Genomic DNA, 22,023 nt, shown 5'->3' with positions numbered 1-22,023 from the left:
ACTTGGAAAAGCTTATAAGAGATTTAAAATTATAGATTTGTTCCAGAAATGATGGGGAGAGAAGGGGAGGGTAGCTAAGAAGGCAGAATCATTAGTCTCTCTTCTCACGGGGTTCCATGTTAGGGACTTCACACAACAGAGAGACCATGCCCTGCAGTACGCAAGACCTGATATGATGCTCAGAAAAATTCTCATAATGTTGTTTCTCAGCATTATTCTCTAACTGGGGAAAAATGACTGCAGCTGTGTCCTCAAAGGTCATACCCAGAATCCGACATCATGACATTTCTCAGGATCAGCTTTCTTATCTGCAATAAGCTGCATTTATGTGCCAAAAGAGAAAGGAAAAAAAAAAAAAAGCTTGATTTCTGTATTGAACTCAAGCAGATGATTGGGAGGGTCCACTGTTGAGATGATGTTCTTCACCAGGGCTTCCTGAGGGACCAAGAATAGGGATGAACACAGAAGACATAGAAACAGGGAAGTCAGCCAGGCAGGGTGGAGGATCACCACGAGTGTGAGGCCACCCTGAGACTACATAGTGAATTCCAGATCAGCCTGAGCTAGAGTGAGACCCTACTTCAAAAACAAAACAAAGTCTAGTGTGACAGTTTTATACATGCACATAATATGCATTGATCATATCCAGCCACCCTCTTTCTCTCCTTCCCTCACTGCTTTGCCTACCCCATTCTTAGTAATTCCTTTCTCAAATCAACTTCTTTCAGTTTGAGAGAAAACATAAAAAAACTGTCTTATGTCACTTAAAATAATGTCCTAATGCAAATGGCAGGGTTCCATTCTTTTTGGGTGAATAATCATCCACTGCATATATGCACACATTTTATTCATCTGTTCATGTACTGATGGACACCTAAGCTGATAAAAGAGTGTAGCTGTTGTAAACAGTGCTACAGTGTGCATGGGTGCAGCTGTCTATGTGGTATGCAGACTTCCTGGGGTTTATACCCAGCATGGTATAGCTGGGTCATATAGTAATTCTACTTTTAATATTTTGAGGAAGCTCCATCATGATTTCCATAGTGGTTGCACTAATTTACAGTACCACCATTTAGTATGTAAGGTCTTTTTATGTAGTGGCAGGATACCTAAACTATTTGTGTCTTTTATTATGAAAGAATATTGAATTTTAGCATATGATTTTTCTCATTTATTAAAACAATTTTATCTATCATTCTATTAATGTGACATATTACTTTTGTTGATATGCATGAGTTGAAATATTATCCCCATAATAAAGCTAACTTAGTCACAGTGGTTGTTGCAGTCAGGTTCGCATTGCTGGTAGAAATCACCCAACCAAGAGCAGCTTCTGGGAAAAGGTTTATTTTGGCTTACAGGCTTGAGGAAACTCCATGATGATAAGGAAAACAATGGCATGAGCAGAGGGTGGACATCACCCCCTGGCCAACATAAGGTGGACAATAGCAACAGGAGAGTGTGTGCCAAGCACTGGCAAGGTCTAACTGCCTATTACACCCATAAGCCCGCCCCCAACAATACACTCCCTCCAGGAGGTGTTAATTTCCAATTCCCATCAGCTGGGGAACCTAGCATTCAGAACACCTAAGTTTATGGGGAACACCTGAATCAAACCACAGTATTCTGCCCCTGTCCCCCATAAACTAATATCCATACATGATGTAAAATGCAATGCATTCAGTCCAACTTTAAAAGTCCTCATAGTTTTTATCAATCCCAATGATGTTCATATATCCCCATAGTCCAAGATCTTTTAACTGAGCCATAATACCAAAATATCCCCCAAAACCCATAATGGCACAGAATAAACATTCACACTGCAAAAGATGGCATTGGGCATAGCAAAGAAGTATTCAAGCAATACATGATTTAAACAGGGCAAAGACCAAACTCTGTAGCTCTAAGTCTAACAACTCTAGCCAGTGACAATCACCAAGTCTGATAACTTTAACCAGCAACAAGTCTCTGGCATTTCACAGTTCTGGAAAACTTCATCGGGGCCACAGCTTTCCTTAGCAGCCATCTCGTGGTCCCAGAATCTCCACTGGGTCTCCGCTGTAATCCATGGTTCATCCTAATGGGGTCCCTGTGCAGGCATCCAGCAAACCTGCTTCACACTGCCCACGGCCATTTCCAAAACACAAGACTGTGTTGCAAACTCAATGACCTTCCCTTTCCTGCATTTCTTATACTCCGCAATACCAGGTTGGGTGCCAATTTATTAATCCAGGGGGGAATAAGGCTGACGTTGAAGAACAGGACACTTCTTGAACACTCAGACCCCTCCAAAAGAGTCTACATTCTTCCTGTTGCCCCAGTGCAGGTCAGCTGGCCCAATCTCAAAGGTTGTAATCTCTCATTTATAGCTGAACTGGCAGCAGTTCACCTAAAGATTTTTCTTTCTGTGCCATATCCCTCTGCTCACACCAGTTCATTTCTATGCAAAGCAACCCTGCATAACTTTTCAGGACACGGGCATAACAGCAAGCTTTTCACACAAGCAGCTAGCCAGTCAAAGCAAAACTCTTATCCTCATAAGCCAAACCTCACAGTCCATAGTTCTTATTGCATTCAGGCCTTTCAAATCTGACCAAAATAAGGCCATCAAGCTGTACTTACAGCAAGCACTGCAAGGCATATCTTAGGTCAAGGTTTCAAATCCTTGCACATTCCTCTTGAAAAACAGCCCCAAAAGGCCAAAGCCACACAGTCAGGTACCTAGCAGCAATCCCACTCCATGGCACCACTTTACACTTTACTGTTGCAGTCAGGTTCACATTTCTGATAGAAATAACCCAAACAAGAGCAGCTTCTGGGAAAAAGGTTTATTTTGGCGTATAGATTTGAGGGGAAACTCCATGATGGCAGGGGAAAATGATGGCATGAGCAGAGGGTGGACATCACCCCCTTGACAACGTAAGGTGAACAATAGCAACAGGAGAGTGTGTCAAACACTGGCAAGGAGAAACTGGCTATGACACCCATAAGTCTGGCCCCAACAACACGCTGCCTCCAGGAGGTGTTAATTCCCAATTGCTATCAGCTGGGGAGACTAGCATTTAGCACACCTAAATTTATGGGGGACACCTGAATCAAACCACCACAGTGGTGCTATTTTTGGTATGTTATTGAATTCAATGGCAGTATTTTTGGGGGGAGTCTTGTATCAGTATTTGTTGGGATACTGGTCTGTAGTTTTCTTTGTTGTTTCCTTCTTAGGTGTGGTAGCAGGATAACAGGGGCCACGTAGAAGAGTCTGAAAAGTCTTTGGATTATGATTTGTTTTGAATAGTTCAAGGTGAATTGGTATTAGGATTTTAAGCGTACAATGAAGCCATCTGGTCCTAGAATTTTCTTTGTTGAGGGATTTACTATTACTGATTTGATGTTACTGCTTTTTATTAGCCTAGTCAGGTTTCTTGGGTCCTGGTGATTCAAATTTGGAAGGTCATGTGTGTTCGTTTTCTTCTTAATTTCATTTAACTATCTATATTCTCTTGAACCACATGTGCTTTTTAAAATAGTTTTTAAATTTTATTTTTACTTATTGGAAAGAGGGAAACAGAGAAGAGAATAGAGAGAGAGAGAGAGAGAGAGAAAGAGAGAGAGAGAGAGAGAGAGGGAGGGAGGGAGGGAGAAAGAAAGGAAGAAAGAAAGAAAGGAAGAAGGAAGGAAAGAAAGAAAGGGTACTCCAGAGCCTCCAGCCATTTCAAATAAACTCTAGATGCATGTTCCACCATGTGCATCTGGCCTATGTAGGTTCTGGGGAGTCAAACCTGGGTCCTTAGGCTTCACAGAGAAGTACCTTAACCACTAAGCCATCTCTGAAGCCCATGAGTTTCTTTATAATCATCCTTTGGGATTCTTTGGAATATATCATTAAAGAGGTTGGTCTTTGGAAGTATATTATTGAGTTCTTTCATAGTGCTTGTGCTCCCGCATTATGACCTGTACATCAGCTGTCACCACTTCTTTCATGGGGAGGCCTTCTCAATAAGTTGCTTCCCCTCACGATCTGTCTTAGGATATCAGTAATCCAGTGTTGGCTTTGATTTTTATCTGGCATTATGGGGTAGTCTTCCTGTAGTCTCTTTGTCTGTGTTCAGTGAGTTTGGCCAGTTGTACTGTGGCTGATGCAAAGAGACCCACTAGTTTCTGCAGGGCAGAAGAATGAGGACCCTAGAAGTTCAGGCAGATGTGGTATAGGCAGCAGGGGCATGGAGAGCTCACTGTGTGGTTACACTTAAAATGTAATGGTGAGGGTTTCCTCAGGCACTGGTGGCACCAACAGCAATGCGGGATCCTCTGAAACATTTGTCCCTTGAGCAGTGGTGCAAGTCCAGACGGTGCATGAGGAGTAAAGTGGCAGGAACTAAATCACACACTCCGTGATGCTCAAACGCAATCCTCACAACAGCAAGTGGCCAGGCCAGGTACAGAGGTGGCCAGCAGTGGAAACTGTGCACATGGTGTTCTTCTCTGCTGTCACTGTGGGAGCATCCACCCCAGGCATGGGACCTCAGCGTCCCCCAACTGTGCTTGTCTGTCACCAGGATTTTCTCCCTGTGACCTCTTTAGCTTTGCTTGTAAGCAGGAGCTAGGACTCTGCCAGAGCCTTTTCCAGACCCACTTTGCCCTGGTGTGCCAGGCATAGGGCAGCAGCCTGAGCTGCAGTGTTCATGGCCAACTCAACCCACCTGTGTGGTCAGGAAGTAGCAGAGTCACAGAGCCAGACTTCGTTCCTGCTCTGGAAGTCAAGACAGCTGAGAGCAGTGCAGAAGAGAGCAGGGAGGAGGGTCCTGGAAACCATTTTGGATGGTGATATAATCACGGCCCCATGTTGACTAGCACACCCTTACCTCCAGGTCCCTTAGGGCATTTCTAGTTTAGAAGACAATAATGTATTTCCTTCACCTCTTAGTTACTTTGCTTGTGCTGGAACCAAATACTGGACAAGAAACAGCTTAAGGGAAGAAGAGTTTACTTTGGCTTACTGTTCCAGGGATATAGTTCAAACTTGAAAGGGAGGGGTCTAGAGAGAGGTAGGCAGTCACATTACATTAGCAGCTGGGAAGAAGAGAGAGTAAATAGGAAGTGGAGCAGGGCACTCAAACCTTAAGGCCAACCCCTAGTGACTACTTCCTCCAGTGAGGGTCTACCTTCTAAACCATCCATAATAGTCCCAAACAGCTACACCAACTTGGGGCCAAGTGTTTGAACACAAGAGCCTATGAGGCACATTTCGCACTGAAAACATCTCATCTCACAAAGAAAATACACAGGGGTCCTCATCACTTCTGCCCACACAGCCCTATCTCTTCACTGGAGTGCCCAGTAGTACTACCAAGTTTTGCCCTCATTCATGTGTGACAAAAATCATTCAGGAAGTAAGCGAATCAAAAATGGGTTCTAGAGCTGGGGAAATGGCTTGCAGGTTAAGGCATTTACCTGGGCAGCCAAAGGACCTCGGTTTGATTCCCCAGGACTCACATAAGACAGATGCACAAGGGGGCACATGCATCTGGAGTTTGTTCTGGAGTGGCTGTAGGCCCTGGCATGCCCATTCTCTCTTCCTCTCTCTCTCTCTCAAATAAATAAATATATTTTTTAAAGGGGGGCTCTAAAACCTGCTGGGTGCCAGGGATTAGACCATATTCTTTCTTTCCCAGGTGAGAGGATATTTAGGCTTTTTAATTCAGAGAACAAATTATTACTGAAGACTGGAGTTCCATATCTTCAGGCTTGCCCTCTGAGCATTCACCGGCCTTGTCTCCACATTAGCTGCCAAAAGGCTCATAATCCCGGAGCCACTGGCAGCCTGTGGATGCTTACATTCTCCATGCCACAGCCAGGCTCACCAGCCTCTGGTTATTCATAAGAACTGTGTATCATAGAGCTTTTGTTAATGTTGCATTAAAGCAACATGGGCTGGTTCAACCGCCGCACACATAGTGTTTTCAGCTTCTAGTAAAATAGCTTTGTAAATTTTCCACTTAGAACAACACAGTTTCCTTGAGTTTCTATATCACCATTGCCACGATTGTAAGCCAACATTTAGATTCTGCTCACCCCAGTCATGATGAGAGCAAGGAAATCAGGCCCAGTCGAGCCCAGCCCTGCAATATAGCTGTTTTTATTAGCATTTCCCCAAGGGCCACATATGGGTATGAAAGTGATTAGAAATGGAAGGAAAAGCAGGAATTAATTTAAATTAGTCTGGGCATGTAAATTGCACATAGCTCCCTAAAACCATGTAGCCCAATAATAGGCCATTTTCTAGTTAAATATTATTCCTGTTCCTGATAATGATATTTGCATATGTTTGGCCTTTTCTCAATGACTCCCATCCACCCAGCGCTCTGCTATCAGAAATGTGAGGCAGCATCAAGTTGGTTCTTTAGAGACGTGTATGAGGACCACAGGGCACGAGCCTCCTGAAACTTAGCTGAGCCAAAACATGTGTCTCAGCAAAGGCAGCTCACTCTTCAGAGCAGACAACGCTGGTTGACCAAGGTTTTCGAGAAGATGTAGAAGACCTGTCATGGTGGCGTAACAGCACTGGGGAGCTCAGCTTGTGTGCTCAATGCACATTTCCCACCTGGGAGAAATCTTTTCCATTTCCAAAATTTCCCCCTGAAGAAACAAAATTTCAGCATCTCCTCAGCTTCCAGGTGATTCAAGCCATGCCTTTAATAGAGCAGCTTTCTTTCGACCATCACTGGATGGTGAGGATGGTTGCAATGTTCTTAGTGGTATTTTAAAACTTCCCACATTTTCTGGTGCTTTCCTTAAACAGCCATCTGTAAACAAATAATGAGTGATTGCTTAGACGGTAATGAGGGTGTGGTTTAGATATTCTAACACTTCGAGGAAACAAGTAGCATTCAAGGGAACAAGAATCTCCACATGGCATGACTCCACAAAGAACAGAAAGGAATTTGCTCCCCCTCTTTAAGTGAAGTAGAGAAGGTTACCACATGACCCAGTGAGTATTCAAATAATTCAGCATTCTTCATGTGCATAGGCTTGTCTGAGGAACAGGACAGGTCCTGGCATAAATACATCCAAGCTAGAATTCTCTTGCAACAAGCTTCTAGCTCAGTTGAGAAGATGGTGTATCTATAAAATAAGATTATTTTTCCTAGCATGCACAAAGCCTTGTCATTCACCACACTGCCTGAATACATGAATGAGCTCATTTTAAAATGAGTAAGACGCATCAAGTTGGGTGGGGTGACTTTCTAGAGAAGCAGCAGCAAGAGGAAGGCGAAGCCTGTGGGAGTCTCATCTCGCGAGCAGGGAGGCTTCTCCCAGGAGCTCTTCTCTATCCTAGAGTGCACTCTACTGTATTCTCTCTTGTCCTCCTTCTCCTCCTGCCCTTTCCTTGTTCATGTTCCTTTTAAGTCCTTTCATCTCTTTTTTTTTTTTTTAAGTATGTATTTATTTGAGAAAGAGAGAATGGTGCGCACAAGGGCCTCTACCCACTGCAAATGAACTCCAGACACGTGCCGCCTTGTGCATCTGGTTTACGTGGGTCCTGGAAAATTGAGCCTGGGTGTGGGCTTCACAGGCAATTGCCTTAACTGCTAAGCTATCTCTCTATCTCTCTTTTCCTCTTTTTAATTCTTCCCTATATTTTTTCCTTCCTTTTCCTCTTTCTTTCTCCCCTTCCTTTTCCAGTTCCTTCATTTGCCTCCTCTAAATTCCTCCTCTCTTCCTTCTTCATCTAAATTATGTCTCTCTGTGAGTGCTTAGTTCAAGGTCACTGTGTTGGCTGATGCCACACTTTGCCCAGTAAAGGCCCAATTTCCATTTAAATGGAAGGAGGTGTGGCTTTGCACTTGACCTCCCTAGCAATCCAGCCTTGGGTTAGCTTCTGCTGGCCTCTTTCCAGTGACCCCAAATAAAGGTCCCTCCTCATTGGACCTCCCTCAACTGACAGTAGAGGACATGGAGGCAGTTGTCACAATAACACTAAATTATGTCTGCTTGTGTTGGTCTGTGCATGTGCTTAGAGCCTGGCCAGGAGGCAGTGGGCTTAAACTAAAGTTAGCAGAAGCAGAAAATAAATCAAGCAGATCTTATAAGTTACCTCAGTAGTATTAGCACAACACATGGAGCTTTTTCAAATATTCTTTTTTGTAAAAGTTGACACAACTCAGTCCTTCCTAAGAGAAAAGAATACATGTCAGGAACCCAAGAACATACAAGTAAAGTAAGAAGGGACACTGTGAAAACAAGTGAGGAGATAAGTGTGAGAAGGCGCCAACACAAATGAAGACATCTATAAAGCAAAACTTCTTTGGCCAGAGGATGAAACGAAGAACAAATTGAAGATTCCTAGGTATAAAATGTCATAAAAGTTACTTTCTCAGGAGAGAGGAAAGGCCTAAAAACTATCACAGTGGTCTTTTTCCTGCCATCCATGGTAACTGTTTTAAGGAAAGTTTCTAGAAAGTATGTGACACATGATTAAGTGTACAGGCTGGTTAGGCGTGTTTTTGAAGTGTTCTGTCCCATAGTCAAAACACATCTGCCATTATGTTCCATCTTCGTGGCAGAACAGTCTTGGCTTAGCTACATTTCAAGATTGGCTTCCATTATTCTTAGCTTTGTCAAGATGCATGGTATAGCTAAATTGCTATTCAAATACAGCAGTCATCAGAACCTTAAGGCCCAGTTTGACCACATGAGGTGTATGTTCTTGAGAAACTTATCTCCTTGCCTCAGTTTAACCATCTGTGAAGTGTTTTATGTATAATACTATGCAATGACAATGTATGTGACCCACAGCTATATCTGGAACATAGTGATAGTACTTAAGTGTTGATTACCATTTGTTTTGTGCTTAAAAGTAGGGGCTGGAGAGATGGTTTAGAGGTTAAGGTGCTTGCCTGTGAAGCCTAAGGATCCCAGTTCAATTCTCCAGGTCCCACATAAGCCAGATGCACAAGGGGGTGCATGCATCTGGAGTTCGTTTGCAGTGGCTGGAGGCCCTGGTGTGCACTGTCTCTCTCATAAATAAGTAAATAACAAATATTTTTTAAAAAATAAAATAAAAGTATACAAAAGAACCAGGTGGTGGCACACGCCTTTAATTCCAGCACTCGGGGAGCAGAGGTGGGAGGATCACCAAGATTTCAAGGCCACCCTGAGACTACATAGTGAATTCCAGGTCAGCCTGGGCTAGAGAGAGACCCTACCTTGAAAAACAAAAACAACAACAACAACAAAAAGCATACAAGAGAGTTCTTGGAGAGATAGCTTAGCAGTTAAGGTGCTTGCCTACGAAGTCTGGGGACCCAGGTTCAATTCTCTAGTACCCACGATGTAAGCCAGATGCACAAGGTGACATGTGCCTCTGGAGTTTGTTTGCCATGGGTAGAGGTCCTAGTGTGCCCATTCTCTCTCTCTCTCTCTCTCTCTCTCTCTCTCTTTCTCTCTCTCTCTCTCTCAAATAAATAAATAAACAAAATAAAACTATACAAAAGACATTGTCTCATTTTGATACCTGTGCCACATCCTGGGGTGGGTACATTTTGAGTGCTTCAGCCTAAGATTGACACTAGTGCCTGAGAAGACAGCACTCAAATCAAGTCCTCAGAAAATTTAGAAAGTTTCTTCCCTATTAATCCCCTTGTAAATGAGAGAAGAGCTCCAAATAAATGAAGACTTGGTTTGAAGACTAGGATCCAAATCTTTTGCATGAGCAGGTCTTTCTTCCAGCATTTGTTTCATGGGCTTTCTGATGAGCTAATACAGTGTGTGCCCTCTAGGGAACACTGTAAATGTGAGTATACCCCTGCTCGCTCTAAGTCATTTCCTGGGGCTGAAGTCTGGACACAGAAGTCCACGGTGGAGGAGCCTGGGGAGATGTCTCAGTGAATAAAGTGTTGCTATGCAAGTATGAGGACATGAGTTGGAATCCTCTGTACTCATATAAAGGCCAGGTGGGCAACCCTCCCATATAGTCTCTGTGCTCAGGATGCAACAGCAAGCTGGCTCTCTAGACTAGCTTTGAATCACTGAGACCCAGGCAAGGTGGAGCGCAGTCATGGAAGACACCTGTCATCAACCTCCAGCCCCATACAAGACCATGCCTACACACGTGCACAGCACCCACACATACTCATGGAAAACAGAGACCAGGGCATTTCAGTGCATGCTAGCCACTGCTCCCCACCATCTGCCACTGCTTTGGGGAATGAGGTATGGGAGGGTGCCCAAGCATCAGCCTGGAAGTTTCCACAAGCCAGTTCAGCTGAGACTTCTGTTTTTTCACTGCTGATATGACCATCACTGCTCCAGTATTCACCACGTGAGCCTCATAACTGCCACCCCTCCACAGCTGTCCAGCAGCGTGACCAGTACGATTGTTTCCAGTCCTCTCCACTCAGTGCCCACCCTGCATGGTTAAGAACAAAGGCACCCCAGCCATACTGCCTAGACTGGAGACAGTCCCATATTCACTGCCTGGCTCCTCACTCCTACACAAGTCCCTAGCCTCAGTTTACTCATTAGTAAATGTTTTCTCATTTCAGAAGATTCTTGCTTTTCAGAAGAACCTAGCTAGAGTTGTTAGACCTTGGTCAGATAGCTGCCAGGTGGCTGGATGCTCTTGTTATCCTAGTCCCCAATGCCTGCTTCACAGACAGTGTTTTCAGATAGTTACTTTGCTCTCAAGAATGCAGCCTGTGTCTGTCTTAAAGCTTCTGGCCTGTGTCCCCAAGAGAGACAGTAGTTAGCCTAGCAGCTAGACCTCAGTCCTCCTGTTTTGCCATGGCTTTTTGCTTAACCTGGGAAAGGACAGTTCATCTCATGAGGGGCACCTGAATTTGATTTAGATGGCTTCCTTCACAAGAAAGAAGGGAGCTTGTGAAGAGTGGAGTTTGACCTCATAAAGCTTAAAGAAATTCTCTTGCATTAAATTAGAAAAACAGGATTTAGAAAATCTTTACCATGAATGATCAATGTGAGGATAGACATGTTTGTCCTGATTTAAACATGACATAAGCTATACATGTATAGACACATCACCCTGTGAACATGCACACATTCATGCTTTTTGTGTGTTACAAATAAAGTTGAGAAAGAAAATGTTTCCTGGACTAACTAGCACTGAGTGTGACCATGCAGCTCCTAAAATTGTTCCTTGTGGCTTTTGAGCACAGAACTTGACTCACCTACCCAAGAGTTTGAAGAGTAAAGTGCTGTTGTTATCAGTACACTATGTACAGACAGAATGACAAAAAAGAGATGTGCTGAGCACTGTGTTAATCCTCACAATCTCACAGAGAGGGATGTTATTATTTCTGTTACAAATACTAAGTGATCTGCCCAAGGCAACACAGCTTGAGGCCTTGCCTAGAGTCAAATACAAACCTGTCTGTTTGAAGGCTTAACCCAAAGATGCCTGATCATAAGATTTACTTGGGGTGGGCTTCATCCCAAACCAGCTAACCCAGGTTCTCCAAGGAAGAGGTTGGGGAAGCTGTGTTTGTAACAAAAGTTCCAAGTGCTTGATGTTATAAAAGCAATGTCCTTGACGAGTGTCTAGGCCCAAAGATTATATATATAAATATATTCTGAGCTCTTTTTTAAATAATATACTTTACCCCCAGGACTTCACTTGCTTGTCTCGGCCATCAAGTGGAACTACATAGTGACATGAGACCCATATAGCTTATAGGAATGTGGTGGTGAATGTGTGCGAGATGTGGCATGATGCCCATGGACGATGGCACTTTTCTTCTTCTTCCTTTTTTGTTTTTCGAGGTAGGGTCTCACTCTAGCCCAGGCTTACCTGGAATTCACTCTGTAGTCTCAGACTGGCCTTGAACTCACAGCAATCCTCCTACCTCTGCCTCCCAAGTGCTGGGATTAAAGGCGTGCACCGCCACACCTGGCTGAGAAGGCACTTTTCTAAGTCACTATAAAGATGTAATCTGTTTAGTAACTCTTTGTGGGTTGGCTTTGGAATTTAATAATCCTTCTAACATGGTTTTGTGTAAAAATTTAGATTTCAAAATAATTCACACCAAAATTTTAGAATATGATCTATCTCAACTTTTAGGACTGCTTTAATTTCAAGTTTTGTATTATAGGCCTGGGAATTCTGAACATGCACAATGTTTTGCATGTGAACATAAATACAGTTGATTTGACTATCAAATTGGTCCTTTAAGTGAATGTTAATATTGTTCGATGGAAAGTGATCTCCCTGCAGTGATTATGCCACGAATAACAGCACACAGTCAAGGAGCGTTTCTGGGTGCCTAAATCTGTGCTAAGCCAGCAGCTGTCACACCATCCTTATTTAATAAGACTATTCCCATTTGGTAAGGCTTAAAGAGACTAATGATCTTTGTAAGGTTCATTTAGCCACTAACAATAGTAGGTAGAGGATTCAGCCGAGTATCAGCCCCCAGATTAAGAAGCAAACCCAGGAAAACAGGAACAGTGACCACATTAGGAAAAAAAGATTATAGCTCATTTGTTCCTTATGCACAACAAAATGAATCATTGGTATAAAAATTTCCATAAAGGAAAATCTATGAAAAATTGAACTAAAAAACTACCTGGATTTTATGATTTTCTTTTTTTTAAAGCCTGAATGGTAAGAGTTTTACTGCTATAGGTTTGAGGCTTAGTTTTTGTTTCTAGATCATTATACCCTTCAGTCCTTGTGAGCGTTAAAGAGAGAGAAACAGGTTGAATGACAAGAAATCCACCCTGGAGGGCCTCTGCTCCTGACAAGCACTCGGCAGATGGGGTTGAGCATTTGAGCAGGGAGAGCTGTTTAGGCATGGTTCTGCCTTTGGGTTAACCATCCACATGAAGGGTGAGCCCATCTCATGCCCACCCTGCCACCTGTTCATAGACAGGACAGTCATACTCAGCGTCCCCCTCTGCCTCAGTTCTTAGTTGGCAGCAAAATAGGAAACTAAATGTCACCTGTCCCCTTGGAATGCAAGTGCTTACAGTCTATCCTTTGCTGGCTATAACACGAACTCTTTTCCCACAAGGGACTTACTTCTCTTCCTTCCTAACAGATATCTGCCAACGAAATTGAAATGCTTCTGATGAGGCTGCCGCGCATGTTCAAACAGGAATTCACTGGTGTGGGAGCAACGCTGGAAAAGAGATGGAAGTTGTGTGCCTTTGAAGGAATTAAAACTACCTAGCTGTGAAGAATAAGAAAATTCTGGAAATGAAACCATCTGAAGTTGGCTGGGGTTGTGCAGTATAAAAGCAGGAGGATTAGGTTTGGTCAGTGTGGCACCTGTGCAAAGCCACCATGGTTTAGTGACATCCCATGGTATTTTTCTTGTGAGTGGAAATGTAATTGTGTAACAGTTCCTCCAACAAAACAAAGCTTCATACTGTGACAGATCTGTTTCCTATGAATACCAAGCAGTGATTCCACAGTCATAATGATGGCAACATCTTAAAATAGTCTGCATTTGAGAATAGCTCACCAAGCAAAATATTTAAAGTTAATGATGTTATTGCAATGATGGTTGCTAGGCTACAGAGTTGTATATGTAATGTATAGCTGAAATCATTAAATAACATTTTCCTGAAAGTCTTTGTGTTTTAGTTAAAAAAAAATAAAAATCAAAAAAGTAATTTTACAGTGAAGAAAAAGCATACCAAAAGAAAACTTGAATATGTGTCTGAACAGTTATTGTATTTTATAAATTAAGTTATAGCTGTTCCAGGGACTTTGCCTTACTGAAGAGGCAGAAACTATGATTGGACTCCTTGAGAATGCTTTATCAAGAATATTATTTTTCTAATGTACCAATTCTCCATCATAAGTTCTTTTAACATAGACTGCATAACAATTTTCATAAAATGTAAATAAAGGGAGAACTAGTGTTGTTGTCTTGTACTTGGTATGTAACATTCAGGTTTATGCATTAAAATAAACATTCAGTAAATATTCCTGTTACAAATTTTATAGCAAAGATTATTAATTTTTTTCAATAAATATGACTTCTACCATATTGGCTTTGTTTATTATTCCTTGATATATTTTAATTCTTCCTTAAGACATATTTTTCTCAGTTTTCAGTTTCATCTCAGTGCCTACCATTTTAAAACAATTAAATGTGAATGACAAAAAGTTATAAAACATTTCAAATAGGAATATAAAAATAATGGTAGCTTGGTATGTACTAGAGATTATTTGATATTAGATTGGATACTGCCTAAAGTACTAAAACAGAACATCCAAATACAATCAATATAAATTTTATCTTTGTTTTCTATCCGCAAGGGCAATTACTAAAGGGCCAATTAGTTAATTATAGCAACTATGAGATTTTTTTGCATATTTACTGGAAAACATTTAAGCTAAAAATGAATGAAGGATTTCACACTTAGGTAGGCCAACAATTTAAGCAATTTGGGCTTCCTTTCTTTCTTTCTTTTTTTCTTTCTTTCTTTGTGAGGCTAGCCCAACAAACTGGCCCTTTTTTATGAGAGAGAGAGAGAGAGAATTGGTGCACCAGGGCCTCAGCCAATTGAATTCCTTATGTATGCGCCACCTTGCATGCATGTGTGACCTTGCATTCTGTGTTACCTTGTGCATTTGACTTACTGGGTATCTGGAGAGTCAAATATGGGTCCTCAGCCTTCGCAGGCAAGTGGCTTAACTGCTAAGCCATTTCTCTAGCCCCCCTTCTTGTTTTAGTAGCAAGCAGGCTACAGCTTGAAATCGTCTCCCCTTCCTGCTTTATTACATACAAATTACCAAAAGACAAGTATTCAAGATATTGATTAATTTTAAATGAAACATTGTTTAGAAAAGCAGCTGAACAATGAAGGTTCTTTGAAATTGTAAAAAGATATTCATAATTTCCTATTGGACATCATTTCCCTCTGATTCCTTTTATTGCTTTGAAAATTAAGGTACTTATTCATAACTCCCACAGCATCCACATGTTCATGCTCAGTGCTGACATGGGGAGTGTGGAGATTAATAAGGAAAGGCCTTTTATCTCTTTATAGCATTCAGAGTTCAGTCATAAAAGGGCATTTCCCCAAAAGTTTGCATATGATGTGATCCTTATGACAAGAAATACATAAGAAAGGTGCTTTGGGAATTGAGTTAAATGTCAATATCAGCTGGGTCTGGTGGTACATGTCTATAATCCTAGCACTCATAAGGCTGAGGCAGAAGGAGTAAGAGTTCAATGCTGGGCTGGAGGGATGGCTTAGCAGTTAAGGCATTTTCCTACAAAGACAAAGGACCCAGGTTCGATTCCCCAGGACCCACTTTAGCCAGATGTACAAGGGGGTGCACATGTCTGGAGTTCGTTTGCAATGGCTGGAGGCCCTGGCATGCCCATTTTTTCTCTCTCCCTCTTTTTCTGTCAAATAAAAATAAAATAAAATATTTTTTAAAAAAGATCAAGGCTAGTCTAGACTCTGTCTCAAGAAAGGAAACAAAATCTACCATCACCTTAAACACTAGACACTTCCTACCATCCATTGATGCCCATGGCCACCACCACCCTGATAGATTCATAAGGTGGAGACAATAGTCGGAAAACAGAAGATAACATTTATAGATGGCATTGTTACAAAACAGAAAACCCAAGAAGTTTGCCTGAAAATAATGAGGATAAGAGGATAAGGAATTCTGTGAAGTTTCTAATTCCAGAGCTTAAACATTTTAGCAGGGATACCACACAATTAGAACCAGGCTGCTTCTGATTGTAGACATGGTAGATAATTTTAAATGTCTAGTCATACTTTCAAGCAGTACCAGGGATCACTTACCCAGACACATGCTGAGCAGAGTGAAAACCCTACCTCAGAGCTCTAGTCACACAAAGCCATTGTGTGATTGGGAACAACGTGGAGGAGCCTCATATGAGATCTGACAAGCAGATACAATTTCCTCAACAGATGATAGAGCTCTAAATAGCAACTCACAGAAATGAATGGCTAACTAAACTCCAAAAATAAATAATGCCTGGAAATGAGCTTTGGAACTAGGAGATTCTGCTTTTGTCTGCAATCTGTTTACTTTAGATTAACCACATCACTTATCTAGAAGTATACTAATGATTACATATTTTTTAAGTTCAGTTGTGTGTGTTCCAATACTAAATAAACCCCCAGCTGATAGACCTAATTAAGAGTTGAATAAGTCATGAGGGTTCTGAACTAAAGTGAATTGATCCATTTCTGGATTAATAATTTGGTAATATTATTGGGAGGTAGTAGAAATGAGGGGCCATGTTGAAAACATCATGGATTTTGTCACCCACTCTCCCTTGAACATGGGAAGAGGTATGGATGCTCTTGAAACTTTGCCCTCCTAAAGCTACCCAGTGACAAATCAAGGTTCTTGCTTCTATAAGTAAGTATCTCAGATATACGACAGGAGAATGCTAATGCCTCCCTCACAGGACTGCGATTATTAGGCAGCAGGAGATGAGCAGGGGCTTCTGACTTCCCTTTTCACATCCTCTCTGAACCACACAGAGACATTTTGCCTTTCTGCTTTTGCTCATCTTTCTGTCCCAAAATGATCTAACTCATCTAGTTATCACAATTATACACAGTCATAGCCAGGAAAACCAAGAGCCCACCCTATGGGGCTCCCCTCTGTGTCCTGCACACAGCATTCCTAGCCTCTGCCCAGCTATCCTACCCTGACGGACTGTAAGGCACTTGTCATACAGCTGTCATTAACCTTGCCTCCTTATTACAGTACAAGGTATTTAAGGGAACTGAGCACATCTCAATGACTGAATTATATCTCAAAGTTGCTTTGCCTATAAGTATGTAGAAAATATGACAGAAGAGAGATATTTCTGTGCCCGAAGGGAACATTTTGTTTACAAGTACACAAGGAAAAGTGCCACAGACTATCTGAAAAGGCTGCAAAATGTCTTTTATCCAAGATTCTAAGGCCCAAAAGTGTGAATGATAATGTACCTGTATTACTGAACTATAAGACAAGCCAATTTCTACCACAAATTTTTATATATTTTGTTATTTATTTTTTTAAATTTCTTTATTAACAACTTCTATGAATATTAAAAAATACCCCATGGTAATACCCTCCCTCCCCCCACTTACCCCTTTGAAACTCCACTCTCCATCATACCCCCTCCCCATCTCAATCAGTCTCTTTTACTTTTGATGTCTTGATCTTTTCCTCCTCTTATGATGGTCTTATACAGGTAATGTCAGGCACTGTCAGGCCATGGATATCCAGGCCATTTTGTGTCTGGAGGGAGCATGTTGCATGGAGTCCTGCCCTTCCTTTGGCTCTTACATTCTTTCCGCCACCTCTTCTGCATTAGACCCTGAGCCTTGGAAGGTGTGATACAGATATTGCAGTACTGAGCACTGCAGTCATTTCTTTCCATCACCATGATACCTTCTGAGTCGTCCCAAGGTCACTGCCATCTGTAAAGATTTTAAACCCAAATAATCAATGATCAGCTTTTCTATGCTGCCTCTGTTCCCTCCAGAATGCCTATGCTCCCACCATGACTACTACATTCCAACAGGAACCTTTATGCTACAGTTTAGTCATCAGTGAATGCTCTGCCTCTCTCAATGTGATGGGAAGGAGACTGTTTATACCTCCCAGTCTCCCAAGTCAGACATGACATATCACTGTTTTCAAGTAAGTAGTTGACAAGAAGGTGCACCAACTAAATGAAAGAAGGGCCTACACAGGGTATTTCTGGAGGTAAAATTAGAATATAGTTAAGCTTTGGGTCTAGTAAAAAGGCTAGAACTTTCTGCCCTAAAGATATAATGTCTTAGTAGAATTTTTACCTTTATTTTTTCAAAAAAGCATTTTTAGGTTAGCACAAATATCACTTAGTTGGCATAAGTATCATTTTCCTGGCATTTTCAAAATGTATTTTTAATTGATTCTCATCCCCTCCTCTCCCAAACTCCCTCCCCCCATTTCTCCTTCCTTACTATCCTCCTCCTGTGGACATGCCCATGTGTCTTTCTGCTCATCCCTTTAGATGAGCTCTTGGTTACTGTCCTATCTTTATGGGTTTTATCCACATTTCCCCCTTATATATACATATTTATAGGTATCATGAGCTAGGATCTGCAAGTCAGAGAAAATGTGCTATTACTTTAAGAAAACAGATGTTTTTCTTATAAAAAAATACATAACATACTTATTTTGACCATTTATAAAGGTCCAACTTGGCAACATTAAACATTTACAATGATTATCATTTGCCACTATCTATACCCAAAAGTTTTTAAATCTCTAACAAAAACTATATACTTACTAAAGAGTAATTCCCTGTTTACTGCCATCACTCTTAGGCCCCTGGTAACTTCCACCTTCCATTTCCATGAATTTGCCTATTCTAAGTATCTCATAAAAATGGAATCTGGGCCGGGCATGGTGGTGCACACCTTTAATCCCAGCACTCAAGAGGCAGAGGTAGGAGGATTACTGTCAGTTTGAGGCTACCCTGAGACTCCATAGTAAATTCCAGGTCAGCCTAGGCTAGAGTGAGACCCTACCTTAAAAGAAAAAAAAAAACATGGAACCTGGGCCAAGCATGGTGGCACACACCATTAATCCCAGTAATCAGGAAACAAAGATAAGAGGATCACTGTGAGTTTGAGGCCAGCCTAGAGCTACAGAGTGAGTTCCAGGTCAGCCTTGGCTAGAGTGAGACCGTACCTCGAAAACAAAGAAAAGCCTGAGGGCTAGAAAGATTGCTTAGTGGTTAAGGCACTTGCCTGTGAAGGCTGGGGTCCCATGTTCTACTCTCCAGATCCTACATAAGCCAGGCACACAAAGGTGAAGCAAGCATAAGGCTGCACATGACCACTATGTGGTATTTAGAGTTTGATTGCATTTGGTTGATGCCCTAGCCTGCCAGGACTCTCTCTCTCTCTCTCTCTCTCTCTCTCTCATAAAATAATTTAAAAAATAGCCTGAGTGGTAGTGTGCATCTTTAATCCCGGCACTCAGAAGGCAGAGAAAGGAGGGTAGCTGTGAGTTCAAGACCAGACTGGAACTACAGAGAGAGTTCTAGGACAGCCTGGGCTAGAGTGAGACCCTACCTCAAAAAAAAAAAAAAAAGGAATCTCATAGAATTTGCCTTATGTCTGCCATCTTTCATCCACCATAATATCTTTTTTTTTTTTTTTTTTCTTTTCAAGGTAGGGTTTCACTCTGGCCCAGGCTGACCTGGAATTAACTATGTAGTCTCTGGGTAGCCTCGAACTCACGGTGATCCTCTCACCTCTGCCTCCGCAATGCTGGGATTAAAGGCATGTACCACCATGCCCTGCCCAGCCTATATCTTAAAGGTTCATTCATGCTACAACATACATAAGAATCTACCTCCATTTAAAAGCTGAACAGTATTCCGTTGTTTGAGAAATGTTGCTGTCTCGCTTACTTAGTCTTTCCCTATTGCAACAAGGAAACGGCAACTATCTGCATTTAAAAATATTTACATGTCACATCAAAATTGACATTCCATGTTTGAGAGAAACTTGTTTCTATCTACACAAGCCCCTTGGTTTCATCGAGGGTATTAAAAATGGCAAATTGAAAAAGTTGGTAGTAATTGTAAAACACAAGACCAAACCAGTGCCTGTGCAACAAATACACTTGGAAGCTGATTCTTGTTAAGGGTTGGGACTGGTTACATTAGGTTCGCTTTGTTTGATCCATTTCTAAAACTGACTGCTGTGTTTATTTGTTAGGCTCAATAAAAGACAGTTTATCTCCAAAACATAAGAACTATACTCTTGAGAAACTAGAGAAATCCGATTCCTAAAATTTTATGGAGCTGCTCATTTTATAGTAAAGTAGTAAAGGTTCAAATGTATACTTAATCAGTCTGTTTAGTAGTTGGACAAACATACTTCCATGTGTAGTGCTCCAACATGAACATTACAGAGTTACACTGAATATGTTCATGTATTGAGAAATCATTATAAATTATCTAGTTCTACCACCTCCAAATTCCTTTTTCTGCTTTCAAATGGATTTAAATATTCAATATGGGAGAGAGAGAAATCACCAGTGGAGATACTCAACAGTGGTACTGTTGAGTATCTTCCATGGAACTGCATGCACTATAGCTTTTCCTAGCTGTCAGCTGGTGTACATGGGCGAGGTTTTCAGCTCAGCTCCAGAAGGATTTCTCAGTGACCTTGCAGCCCAAGTATGTGGAGTCTTCAGCAACAGGGTCTTACCATCTATACCTGTGGGAAACCAAGAGCTTCAGCAATGGCCTGTAATGTTTTGGGGGGCATCAGGACTTCCCTGGTTAACAACTTACTGGAAGGTATCCCATACCTAGCACTGAAAACTTTCTAACAATCTATGGCTTGTGGGTGTTCCATTGTCTGAAAAAGTAGGTTTTCCACATGACTTATTTGTACCCTCTTAGATTTTGATTAGTCCTCCCCTGATCTTTCCTTTACTCAGTCTCTTCCCCTGACCTCACACCTTTCCACCCCCATTAATCTGTTCTTCAACTTACATATATACAATGCCATCCTATTGAGATCCTTTACTTCCTTGGTTAGGTTTATTTTTTAAAATATTTTCAAAGCCAGGTGTGGTGGCACATGCCTTTAATCTCAGCACTAAGGAGGCAGAGGTAAAAGGATCGTTGTGAGTTCAAGGCTAGCCTGAGACTACATAGTGAATTCCAGGTCGGCCTGGGCTAAAGCGAGATCCTACCTTGAAAAACAAACAAACATTATATATATATATATATATATATATATATATATATATATATATATATATATATATATACACACACATACATACATACATACACATATACACACACATATGCATGTACAAATGAGCCAGTGGGTGCAGTAGTGGCATGTCTGTTATGGGTGTAACCAGCCACTCTATACCTGGACTGGAAGCCCACTCTATGGGAGGTAATACATGCCTGTTACTGAAAACCTATGACAGGGGTAGTTGTGAGCCCTAGGGGTATAACTTCTGCTGGTATCTGGCTAAATGTATTTAGTATGCTCACAAAACTGCCCAGTAAGTATTTCTCTTAATGTTAGCACCCATATATTAATGCTACTCACACTTTTGGTTAAAGAAGCTTCTCTTTTCAAATGGCAGTGACCTTGGGATGAGTCAGAAGGCATCATGGTGCTGAGAAGAAGTGTCAGAGGAGTGCTCAGCACTGAAGCATTTCTATCACACCTTCTAAGGCTCAGGGTCTATTGCAGAAAGTGGAGGAAAGGATGTCAGAGCCAAAGGAAGGATAGGACTGCTTACAACATGCTCCCTCCAGACACAAAATGGCCTGGGTATCCATGACCTCACAGTGCCTGACACTACATACACAAGACCACCATAATAGGAGGAAGAGTTGATGACATCAAAATTAAAGATGGACTGATTGAGAGGGAAAAATGCTATGATGGAGAGTGGAATTTCAAAGGGGCCATTGGGGGAAGGGAAGGAATTACCATAGGTTATTTTCTATAATTATGGAAGTTATCAATAAAAATTTAAATTAAAAATTATATTTTTAATATTTTTTTATTTATACAGAGAGACAAAGAGAGAGAATAAGCATACCAGGGCCTCTAACCATTGCAAACAACCTCCAGATGCATGTGCCACTTTGTGCATCTGGCTTGGGTGGGTCCTGGGGAATCAAACCCAAATCATTAGGCTATGCAGGCAAGTGCCTTAAACTCTGAACAATATCTCCAACCATCAAGTGGAATTTTTTTTTCATTCCCAGGCTTCAAACATTTGGAAATTCCTCTACTGTGTAGGAGAGTGTCCAGACTATGTTAGAATTAATTATAAACCATAACACTTACCAGCCCTTGACACTGGCATATTATGCATCCATACAAGTGGTCATTCCCAGATCTGTAATTTGAGAATGATAATGCTTACCTCACAGGGCTATGATTATTAAATAAGATAGCAGGTCACAAACACCTGAGAGACCCAGATACACTGAAGATATTTGTTTCTTCAAGATTAATACA

General features: G+C 41.5%; 1 protein-coding gene across 11 annotated transcripts in view; it reads left to right on the top strand.

Moving 5' to 3' along the window:
* Enox1 (ecto-NOX disulfide-thiol exchanger 1) overlaps window positions 1-13,639 on the top strand; it is a 674,222-nt gene extending 660,583 nt beyond the window's left edge. For all 11 annotated transcript variants that reach the window (XM_045145349.1, XM_045145350.1, XM_045145345.1 and 8 more), the window contains one exon: window positions 13,056-13,639. In XM_045145349.1, the coding sequence (XP_045001284.1) occupies window positions 13,056-13,187 (132 nt within the window). In that variant the 3' untranslated portion in view covers window positions 13,188-13,639. The remainder of the gene's footprint in view (window positions 1-13,055) is intronic.
* Window positions 13,640-22,023: the final 8,384 nt, after the last annotated feature.

The sequence above is a fragment of the Jaculus jaculus genome, chromosome 3 (assembly GCF_020740685.1).
Source record: "Jaculus jaculus isolate mJacJac1 chromosome 3, mJacJac1.mat.Y.cur, whole genome shotgun sequence".
In the NCBI taxonomy this organism is placed as follows: domain Eukaryota; kingdom Metazoa; phylum Chordata; class Mammalia; order Rodentia; family Dipodidae; genus Jaculus; species Jaculus jaculus.
The sequence above is the reverse complement of the archived record's forward strand: the minus strand, read 5'-3'. Positions and strand labels throughout refer to the sequence as shown.